This window comes from Polypterus senegalus, chromosome 10 (genome assembly GCF_016835505.1).
Source record: "Polypterus senegalus isolate Bchr_013 chromosome 10, ASM1683550v1, whole genome shotgun sequence".
Classification (NCBI taxonomy): domain Eukaryota; kingdom Metazoa; phylum Chordata; class Cladistia; order Polypteriformes; family Polypteridae; genus Polypterus; species Polypterus senegalus.
The window spans coordinates 33,477,554-33,489,783 of record NC_053163.1 but is presented as its reverse complement, the minus strand read 5'-3'; the positions used below and the strand labels follow the sequence as shown (position 1 = coordinate 33,489,783).

Below are 12,230 nucleotides of genomic sequence, written 5' to 3'. Positions count from 1 at the left end.
AAAATGTGGAATTTAAATCACAATCCTGTCTCTTTCATAGAATGATTTGATCACTTTTGACTAGCATTGGAGGGATAATAAAATTTTGACTTTTGTAGATCAACGTGCAGAGTAGCTGGGTAAAACAAAATCTCCCAGACAACATTGTGAAGAGTTCTGACTGTATGTTTTACTAATGAAGATAACAAGCTAGCTGTTCAACACTACAAAAAGGCTGATCATAAAAAAGAGCAAAAACACATCGGTAAAATACTGCAGCTTTGCACAGAATATCTGGAGTAACACGATGGCAAAATTAGTGCAAGTAAAACAAACAACCGGGTTTTCTTTTACAATGGAATATCAGATTTTGCCTTTGAACACAACATTTTTTTATATAAATTCAAATTATATTTGAATTGAAATGTTTGCTCTGTCAGGCCTAGTGCTTGATCAAGTGACCACTGAGTGTATATTACTTATTTCTGTTGTTGTGACCCATTTAGAATGAAAGGTAGGTAACCTTATTAATTCAACTTACAGTTTGAAAGTAATGAATTGACAACACACCCCATAAACTCCTGATGCTGCAGTTCTAACAGTTAATAAAACGTGTGCAGTGTGTAGTCTGGTCGTTTTTGAAAGATGTTGAACCATTTGTGTAGGACAGAAAACTAAAATCTGTGTTTTTTTTCTCTTCTAATTTGGATTTTGATAATTTTATGTCTTTTGGTTGTGGTAATATTATTCCATTCTGCATAATTTTGTACTATCCACTTTATGAATTAGCAGTTTTGATTGAAATTTATAATTTTTAAATTAATGCCATTTAAAACTAAATTTGGTTTAAAATGCTTTAATTAAAATATATTTTTTAAATGTGCCATACCATACCATTTCCTAAACCCACCTAATCTTGAGCAGTCATGAGGGGCTGAAGCTTGTCCAGCAATCATCCTGGACAGGCACCGGTACATCACATGGGAACGCACAAACACACACCATACACCACAGACGGGCCAATTTAATGTTGCCAATCCCCCTTGTCTATACAACCGCACTGTTCACAGTTCCTCAGTGTTCTGCAATATGGGCATGTTTTGCTTTTCAAGTATTTGTCCCTTTGAACTGTAATCATGCATTTTATATAATGCAATTATATTTGGCTGTTACAGCATGTTTTTATTTTAGGCTATTAGAAATACAATACCATTTATTTTTGGGCTGCATTACAGTACATTATTTTACATCCATAACCTGAGAACAAAATGAACAGCATTTGCAGTGACCTTGCAGTGAACGCGACTCATCGTAGCAGGTTTGGCCACCTCTTATATGAAGCAGGTTAGGTCGGTCCTTACTAGCTAAAACATCTCTTATTGTAAATCATGGTGAAGGTATCCATCACAGTTGATTTAGAATGCAGTTAAAAGTTTGACCCTCCATTTAACTGTCTGTTGGCTTTGTTGATATTTTCATTCTAAAGCATTTTACATTAAGGTTTTGTAGAATATATATATTCATGCAATTTTAAGCTAAGGCAAGATATGTGACATCCTCTGGATGAAATTACAAGTCAGCACTGTATAATGGCATCTTTTCATTTGTGTTTGTCTCATATTACATGATAAAGTATGACTATTATGTTTACATTGTAGCAGCCTGCATTTAGTCCTTTGGAAGGAACAAAGATGACTGTAAATAACCTTCATCCAAGAGTAACAGAGGAAGACATAGTGGTAAGTGGTATCTTCAATATGTTTTGGTATTGGCTTCTTTGTGATATTCAGATCTTGTTAATTTTAATCCATTTTCTACTCATAGGAGCTTTTCTGCGTCTGTGGTGCTTTGAAGAGAGCCAGGTTGGTTAAAGCTGGTATGGCAGAAGTCGTGTTTGTCAAAAAAGAAGATGCCATCGCTGCTTACAAGAAATACAATAACAGGTGCCTTGATGGTAAGACCACATCTTCCGGTATTACATTTTTAATTTAACTATTGGTTTTTAGTTTAAATACAGTTATCATATTGTTTAAACTGTTTGCTCTGACAGAAGTGTTGTAAAGATGCCAAGTGACAAATGAGGAAAAATGGCCATGGTTCTTTTTAAGAAAAAAATACTATAATATTCAATTCCAAACATACAGATATGTTCCATATATAGATATTTATATATATATGTATAATATATATATATATATAGAGAGAGAGAGATAGATAGAGATATATACTGCATATATATAGATATAGATCTCGCGTATAAGTCAGGTCTTGAAACCAGAAAAATCGATCATAAAATCAGACCCCGACTTATACACCCATTCAAAAATAAGACGCATTTTTATTTTAATTTTTTGTACACCTTCTTGCTTCCTCCAATCTCACATCAGTTTCTCAGACGCATCGAACTTTGTTGCAGCATTGCAGTTACCAATTTCTTTCGCCACTTCAACGATGTTTAATTGAAAGCCAGCTTCATATTTTCTTCTGATCAAACACTCCATTGTAGATAAGGGATGCTCTTATGATAAAGGTGTATAAGAGTGTGAGATCCAAAACACACAAAACAGTGCAATCATCACTTCGGAATAGTTCGGGTATTGCTGTGTGGTCACGTAGGCACAATACATAGGAAAAAAAAAAGCCAGTGTGCTCCATGGTTACTCTCTCAGGTGTGCGTTAGCATATCATAATCTCTTGGACCAATAGAGTTTTCCACATTCGACTTATACGACTGACATTCTATAATACCGGAAGAAAATCAAGCCCCGACTAATCTGGGGGAGAACTTAAACATGAGTATATACAGGGAGTGCAGAATTATTAGGCAAGTTGTATTTTTGAGGATTAATTTTAATATGAAACAAACACAGTGCTATCAGTCAATCCAAAATGTTAATAAACCTGAAACCTGAATGTTTCACAACGGAAATGTGAGTGTGAACATCATCAGGGGAATACATATGTGCGCACAATTATTAGGCAACTATTAGTGTGCAGATTTATTATGCAACTAAAGGAAAAATGAAAATTTTCCCATCTCACTTGTTTATTTTCATCTGTTATAGTGAGAATAATAAACAAACACCTCAAAATTTACAAATAAACATCTCTGACATTTCAAAAAAAATCAATCAATCAATCAATGACTAATATAGCCACCCTTCTTTCCAATAACAGTCATAAGCCTTTCCATTCATGGAGTCTGTCAGTTTCTTGATCTGTTGACGATCAGCTTTTTGTGGAGCAGTGACTACAGCCTCCCAGACACTCTTCAGAGAGGTGTATTGTTTTTCTCCCCCGTAAATCTAGCGTTTAAGAAGTGCCCACAAGTTCTCGATAGGGTTTAGGTCAGATGAGGAAGGGGGCCATGTCATTATTCCTTCATCTTTAAGGCCTTTACTGGCTGGCCACGCAGTGGAGAACTTCGATGCAAGTGATGGAGCATTGGCCTGCATAAAAATCATGGTCTTTTTCCTGTATCACTGTTTGAAGAAAGTGTCTTGAAAAACTGGCAGTAGGTTTGGGAGTTGATTTTGAGTTCATCTTCAATGCAAAAGGTCCAACTAGCTCATCTTTAAAAATACCAGCTCATACCAGTACCCCACCTCCACGTTGGAGTGGAGCTCTGTGCCCATTACTGATCCACAGGTCCATCCATCTGGTCCATCAAGAGTCACTCTCATCTCATCGGTCCATAAAACCTTTGAAAAAAATCTGTCTTCAGATATTTCTTGGCCCAGTTTTGACGTTTCAACTTATGTTTCTTGTTCAGTGGTGGTTGGGTTTCAGCCCTCCTTACCTTGGCCATGTCTTTGAGCACTGAACACCTTGTACTTCTGGGCACTCCAGGTAGGTTGCAGCTCTGGAATATGAAAGTACTGGAGGATAATGGGTTCCTGGTAGCTTCACGTTTGATTCTTCTCAAATCTTTGGCAGCTAATTTGCGTCTTTTGTTCTCAACACGTTTCTTGCGACCCTGTTGACTATTTGCAACAAAATGTTTGATGGTTCTGTGATCACACACCAATATCTTAGCAATTCCAAAAGTGCTGCATCCCTCTGAAAGACTTTTTACAATTTTTGACTTTTCAGAATCAGTTAAATCTCTTTTTGGCCCATTTTGCCTGAGGAAAACTAGCTGCCTAATAATTCTGCACACCTTGATATAGGGTGTTGATCTCCTTAGGCCACACCCTCCCTCATTACACAAATACACATCACCTGACGTGCTTAAATCCAATAAGCATTCAAGTTAATACAGCTTGGAGTTGGAATATACGCATTAAAAATGATGATATGGTCAAAATACTCACTTGCCTAATAATTGTGCACACAGTGTATGGTGTGTGTGTGTATTTATATGTATATGTGTGTGTGTGTGTGTATATATATATATATATATATGTATATATATATATATATATATATATATATATATATATATATATATATATATATACACACATATATACAGTGGTGTGAAAAACTATTTGCCCCCTTCCTGATTTCTTATTCTTTTGCATGTTTGTCGCACAAAATGTTTCTGATCATCAAACAGATTTAAACATTAGTCAAATATAACACAAGTAAACACAAAATGCAGTTTTTAAATGATGGTTTTTATTATTTAGGGAGAAAAAAAATACAAACCTAGATGGCCCTGTGTGAAAAGTAATTGCCCCCTTGTTAAAAAATAACCTAACTGTGGTGTATCACACCTGAGTTCAATTTCGTAGCCACCCCAGGCCTGATTACTGCCACACCTGTTTCAATCAAGAAATCACTTCAATAGGAGCTGCCTGACACAGAGAAGTAGACCAAAAGCACTTCAAAAGCTAGACATCATGCCAAGATCCAAAGAAATTCAGGAACAAATGAGAACAGAAGTAATTGAGATCTATCAGTCTGGTAAAGGATATAAAGCCATTTCTAAAGCTTTGGGACTCCAGCGAACCACAGTGAAAGCCATTATCCACAAATGGCAAAAACATGGAACAGTGGTGAACCTTCCCAGGAGTGGCCGGCTGACCAAAATTATCCCAAGAGCGCAGAGACGACTCATCCGAGAGGTCACAAAAGACGCCAGGACAACATCTAAAGAACTGCAGACCTCACTTGCCTCAATTAAGGTCAGTGTTCACGACTCCACCATAAGAAAGAGACTGGGCAAAAACGGCCTGCATGGCAGATTTCCAAGACGCAAACCACTGTTAAGCAAAAAGAACATTAGAGCTTGTCTCAATTTTGCTAAGAAACATCTCGATGATTGGCAAGACTTTTGGGAAAATACCTTGTGGACTGATGAGACAAAAGTTGAACTTTTTGGAAGGCAAATGTCCCGTTACATGTGGCGTAAAAGGAACACAGCATTTCAGAAAAAGAACATCATACCAACAGTAAAATATGGTGGTGGTAGTGTGATGGTCTGGGGTTGTTTTGCTGCTTCAGGACCTGGAAGGCTTGCTGTGATAGATGGAACCATGAATTCTACTGTCTACCAAAAAATCCTGAAGGAGAATGTCCGGCCATCTGTTCGTCAACTCAAGCTCAAGCGATCTTGGGTGCTGCAACAGGACAATGGCCCAAAACACACCAGCAAATCCACCTCTGAATGGCTGAAGAAAAACAAAATGAAAAGTTTGGAGTTGCCTAGTCAAAGTCCTGACCTGAATCCAATTGAGATGCCATGGCATGACCTTAAAAAGGCGGTTCATGCTAGAAAACCCTCAAGTAAAGCTGAATTACAACAATTCTGCAAAGATGAGTGGGCCAAAATTCCTCCAGAGCGCTGTAAAAGACTCATTGCAAGTTATCGCAAACGCTTGATTGCAGTTATTGCTGCTAAGGGTGGCCCAACCAGTTATTAGGTTCAGGGGGCAATTACTTTTTCACACAGGGCCATGTGTAGGTTTGGATTTTTTTTTCTCCCTAAATAATAAAAACCATCATTTAAAAACTGCATTTTGTGTTTACTTGTGTTATATTTGACTAATGGTTAAATGTGTTTGATGATCAGATCAGGTAATTGAAAGGAACGCCTCTGGGCAAGGGATGAGGATCTATCTCTGATGTTGTCCCACTGGCCCAGTTAATTAGGCACTCATGATATTATTTTCATTGTCCCATTCGATGTCATACACCTTAAAAAAAACTTCACGGTAAACAACATTCCATATAAAATCCTTGTCCCCTTTCGGGATTGAACCTCAGACGTCAGAGGCTAAAGCAAACACCTCTGACACTGTGCAGCGGGCCAATTCATTTATTTGAAAGGGTGAAGATCAGAGCATTACATTCTTAGGCCATAAAGACACACACACACTTCCACGCGTAGGCGTTTATATACAAGATAGATATAGATATATTGTGATAGATCCGTACAGAGACCTTTACTTTCCATATTGATGGTGAAAACTAAAACACTTGACAAAGAACAGTAAAATATCCCTTTAAAGCATAACACTCATATGCAATAGTTGTGGTCTTGCTTATTTTGTGTAGTTATTTCCTTGGCACTGCATTTCCATGTGACTCTTTGTGTACATTTCTTTTTAGGCCAGCCAATGAAATGTAATCTTCACATACAAGGAAATGTCATCACATCTGAACAGCCAATTTTGTTGTAAGTACAGAACTGCTCAAACTTGTGCTTTCATTTTACAGTTTACAGTGCTATGAATAGTTCCATAATTAATTAAAGCACATGTGCTTCCTCAATTTTTTTATTTTTAATAAATTTGCAAAAACCTCAAGTAAACTTTTTTGACGTTGTCATTATGGGGTGTTGTGTGTAGAATTGTGAGGAAAAAAATGAATTTAATCCGTTTTGGAATAAGACTGTAACATAACAAAATGTGGAAAAAGTGATGCGCTGTGAATACTTTCCGGATGCACTGTATATTCAAATCAACACAAAAATTGTTAAAGGTACACAAAACTGAACCTCTGCTTTGACTGTTTCAAAATCCATGCTTAAACCTTACTGAAAACCTGTTAGATGAGCTGAAGAGGAGGTTGCACAAGAGAGGATCTTGATGGTATGGAGAGAATGTGTAAAAAGGAATGGGCCCAAATTGCCTGCTGTGTGTTTTCCAGCCTTATCAGATGTTATAGCTGAATATTCTACAGTTTTATTGGCAAAGGGAGATTGTACACTGTCTTAGATACAGGGATACCAATAATCGTGGCACATGTAGTTTTTGTTAAAAAATAATTACTTCTTGATGAGGAATTAATTTTTTCTCAGAATAAGTTTACTTCAGTTAAAGGTTGGATTTCTCTCTTTCCAAAATGTTAGATTAAGGTAATTCGCCTAAAAGTGATTTTTCATTTTTTACTCCTCTTTACCAGGGGTGCCTATCTCTATGCAACCTATAACATCCAAGTGAAAGATATCACAGTTACAGTTCAGAAATATTATTAAAAAGATCAAAAACAAGACATACTGAGATAAATAAAGGATCACCCCCAATGTCAATGTCTTTTTGTTGAACCACCTTTTGCTTTAATGACAGCCTTCAGTCTGTTGGGATACTTCTCTATCAGCTTTGTCCTGTGGTCTGATGAGACCAAGATGAACTTATTTGGTTCAGATGGTGTCAAGTGTGTGTAGCGGCAACCAGGGGAGGAGTACAAAGACAAGTGTGTCTTGCCTACAGCCAAGCATGGTGGTGGGAGTGTCTGGTTTGGGGCTGCATGAGTGCTGCCGGCACAGGGGAGCTACAGTTCATTGAGGGAAGAATGAATGGCAACTTGTACTGTTGACATACTGAAGCAGAGCATGATCCCTCCTCACTTCGGAAACTGGGCCGCAGGGCAGTATACCAACATGATAACGACCCCAAACACACCTCCAAGACGACCACTGCCGTGCTAAAGAAACTGAGGATGAAGGTGCTGGAGTGAACAAGCATGTCTCCAGACCTAAACCCTATTGAGCATCTGTGGGGCATCCTCAAATGGAAGGTGGACATCACCAGCTCAGTGATGTCGTCATGGAGGAGTGGAAGAGGATTCCAGTGGCAACCTGTGAAGCTCTAGTGAACTCCATGCCCAAGAGAGTTAAGGCAGTGCTGGAAAATAACAGTGGCCACACAAAATATTGACACTTTGGGCACAATTTGGACATTTGTCACTTAGGGGTGTACTCACTTTTGTTGCCAGCGGCTTAGACATTAGTGGCTGTATGTTGAGTTATTTTGAGGGGACAGCAAATTTACACTGTTATACAAGCTGTACACGGACTACTTTACATTGTATCAAAGTGTCCTATCTTCAGTGTTGTCCCATGAAAAGATATAATCAAATATTAACAAAAATGTGAGGGGTGTAGTCACTTTTGTGAGATAATATAAATATATATATATATATATATATGTATGTATGTATATATATATGTATATATATATATATATGTATATGTGTATTTATATATATATATATATATATATATATGTATATGTGTGTGTGTGTATATATATATATATATATATATATGTATATGTGTGTGTGTGTATATATAGTATATATATATATATATATATATATATATATATATATATATATAGAGATAGCTATAGATATAGAGAGAGATAGATATATATAGATATGTATGTACTTCAACACTCACATAGATTTGTAAAAGCCCAACTCTCCTGAAGAGCCTCAATTATATTATTTTCTAGTACTTCATAGCATTATTACAGTACTCTGCCTGTCCAATTATAATTTAATTGACTTGAACTAAATCATTTGTGTGCATCTCATTTCACAGATTTTGCTTGTAGCTTCTAAAGTTTTAAATTTCATCTGTTTGTAGATGTATTACTGAAAAACTTTACCTAAAGAAAACGTGGCCGTCATTCTGACCCCCAATTTTATTTTATTTATTTATTTATTTTTTTATAAGGAGACTGAGTGACTCGCCTGGGCAAAAGAAGGATCCTGCTTCGCTGCAGCGCAACAGTAATCCTCGACCCCCTACACAGCCACAAGCTGAAGTGGACCCTGATACTATCTTGAAAGCTCTGTTTAAGTCATCGGGACCCTCGACTGTAATAACACAGGCCACTGCTTTCCGTATTAAAATATAAATTGCGATCGGGTTGTATGAGCCACGATGGAGAACAGGGATTGGGATTCCGAGTCAAGGGTGTTGGGATGAAAAGTAAATAAGGCCTTGATCTGTGGATTTTTTAAAGAGAGGCATTGATTGATTGAGCCTTTAATCTGAGAGCGATTTTAATCCATCCACTTCTCTGAGGCAGTGTGGATTCTCTGCCCTCCTCCTTGTCATATATGTGGACTTTTTGCATTAACTTGAAAGATGTGCTTCAGCAGGTACCATATACACAAAAATGGCAGTTGACTTTCAGATTCTCATTTAGCCACTAAACGGAGAATAATAGTTGGAAATTGGGCGTTACTCCTTTTAAGATGTGCTTAAGTAGTTGATCTTTCTTCTTCTTTACCAATGTAGTTATCATCAGCATCCGTCGTCTTTTTAGAAATAAAGAATTGTAACATAAAACCCTTATACTGTACATGTAAATTGCTAAGTTTATCATTGATTTTATTTTATATGCAGTATATATATTTTGTTGCTTTTGACTACATTCACTTAAATGGCATGTCATAAAGTGCCCAAAGCTCCCTGCCACCACACTCCTTCTTCATAAAACAAAGTTCTTAACTAGGTTTCATTAAGGAGCAATGCAATGCAATGTGATGTGCTGTTAAAAACACTATGAGGCAATGGGTTGAAGCAAAATGAAAATTGGAAGCAGCATCCCGTGGGTGTTAAAAGGCCGCATCTCAAGATCACGAACAGGGCATGACAGTGGCTACCATGTCTGTAGTACAGAAAATACAAATATTTGTACTTTGTTTTGTTGTTGTTTTTTGTTTTGTTTTTTTCTTCTTTGTTCTTGTGAATAGATTTTCTGGATGTGGAGTCTCCTCTTCATACATAAATGGGGATTTTTGTTAAAACAAACTAAAAAAAGAAGTTATTGGAGCTTTTTTAGACATTTAAGATTAATGATTAAACGAACAAAGTTAAGCTGGTGTCCAGGTGATTATCTTTCTTCACTAATATTGATGTCATGGCAAAGCATCTGTTGTCACTTATTTCATGACAGGATTCTTTTTTCTTTCTTTTTTTTTTTTATTTTGCCTTGTGGTTGTGTAAAAATGGTGCCACACGTTAAAAGGAACAGATTTTTAGGAGTTTGTTATTTTGGCATATGTGAAATCTGAAATGCTGTGTTAACTCTTGACACCGCACAACTTCAGTTGTGTCTGTCACAGATAACTGGCTTCCTTACATACTGGAGCCATTTGTGGGTGCTTACACGGCCAGGCCTACTGTCATGTCGCCACCACCACCTGACAGACGAGGTGAGCACACCGGGCAGAACAGATCTGGCAAGCAGTAAGGAGGGAATGCCTGTATGGCATCGATTATCTGTGTTAACAATCTGAAGTCCTCTCGCCGGAGTCTTCCATTGTGTGTTCCAGTTTTTGAGCAAGACTTGGAATCAGAAGAAATTACGTGTCCTCCCAGGCCACACAGACATTAGAACATTTGAACACTCTAGACGAGAACAGGCCATTCAGCCCAACAAAGCTCGCCAGTCCTATCTACTTATTCCAAAAAAACATCAAGTCCCTAACGTCTTACTGTCTACCACACTACTTGGTAGCTTATTCCAAGTGTCTATTGTTCTTTGTGTAAAGAAAAACTTTCTAATGTTTGTGCGAAATTTACCCTTAACAAGTTTCCAACTGTGTCACGTGTTCTTGATGAACTCATTTTAAAATACAAGTCTCGATCCACTGTACTAATTCCCTTCATAATTTTAAACACTTCAATCATGTCACCTCTTAATCTTCTTTTGCTTAAACTGTGAAGGCTCAGCTCTTTTAATCTTTCCTCATAACTCATCCCCTGTAACCCTGGAATCAGCCTAGTCGCTCTTCTCTGAACCTTTTCTAGCGCTGCTATGTCCCTTTTGTAGCCTGGAGACCAAAACTGCACACAGTACTCAAGATGAGGCCTCACCAGTGTGTTATAAAGGTTGAGCAGAACCTCCTGTGACTTGTACTCCACAGATCATGTTATATAACCTGACATTCTGTTAGCCTTCTTAATGGCTTCTGAACACTGTCGGGAAGTTGATACCTTAGAGTCCACTATGACTCCTAAATCCTTCTCATAAGGTGTACTCTTGATTTTCTGACCGCCCTTTGTGTATCCAAACCTAACATTTTTACTTCCTATGTGTAATTCTTTACATTTACTGACATTAAATTTCATTTGCCCAAGCCTGTCTGCTATCCAAGTCCTTCTGTAATGATATAACGGATTCCAAATTATCTGCTAATCCACCTATCTTGGTATCATCTGCAAACTTAACCAGCTTGCTACTTATATTCCTATCTAAATCATTTATAATATTAAAAATAGCAGTGGCCCTAGCACTGACCCCAGTGTAACGCCATTCTTAACATTGGCCAGTTCTGATGCGGTTCCTCGCACCATCACCCTCTGCTTCCTGTGTCTGAACTAATTCTGCACCCATCTAAAAACATCACCCTGAACTCCCACTTCTTTTAGTTTGATGCCCAACCTCTCATGTGGCACCTTATGAAATGCTTTCTGAAAATCCAGATAAATAATATCATAAGCTCCACTTTGATCGTATCCTTTTGTTGGATCCTCATAGAATTCCAGCATGTTAGTAAAACACGACCTCCCTCTTCTGACCCCATGCTGACTGTTCAGAATAACTCCTGTCCTTGCCAGGTGTTGCTCAATCGTATCCTTAATAATTCCATAAATTTTCCTGTGATGCACATTAAGCTTACTGGCCTAAGCTTACAGACATATTCCACCCTTTGTGTAAAATGGTTACCTCTTCTTTGCACTGGAGACAAAACCCCGATTACAACTTCTCAATGTATAATGTGTTCTTTTACTTGATTGTAATCGGTTCTTTGTTTTTCTCCTTTCAGGACAAAGGGTATCATTTTCATTACAAAAATAAATGTTATGGAGAACAACTGTTTTTGTATAAATGAACATTTTTACAGTAATTCAACCACTTTGTGTAATAAAGTGTTTTTGATGAACACTAAATGTAGAAGAAAGATGCATGCGACAGGCGCTTCTGTATAATTTAATTTGATATTGATTACTAAATTGCTGTATTGTCTTTTAATGTCTCTGACGCAGGCGATGGCCACGTTTC

The 12,230-nt window shown here is 37.4% G+C and overlaps 1 protein-coding gene across 1 annotated transcript in view; it reads left to right on the top strand.

Moving 5' to 3' along the window:
- poldip3 (polymerase (DNA-directed), delta interacting protein 3) overlaps window positions 1–10,039 on the top strand; it is a 39,734-nt gene extending 29,695 nt beyond the window's left edge. The window contains exons 6-9 of the mRNA XM_039765668.1: window positions 1,638–1,718; window positions 1,804–1,933; window positions 6,535–6,601; window positions 8,888–10,039. Coding sequence (XP_039621602.1) covers window positions 1,638–1,718; window positions 1,804–1,933; window positions 6,535–6,601; window positions 8,888–9,071 — 462 coding nt within the window. The 3' untranslated portion in view covers window positions 9,072–10,039. The remainder of the gene's footprint in view (window positions 1–1,637; window positions 1,719–1,803; window positions 1,934–6,534; window positions 6,602–8,887) is intronic.
- Window positions 10,040–12,230: the final 2,191 nt, after the last annotated feature.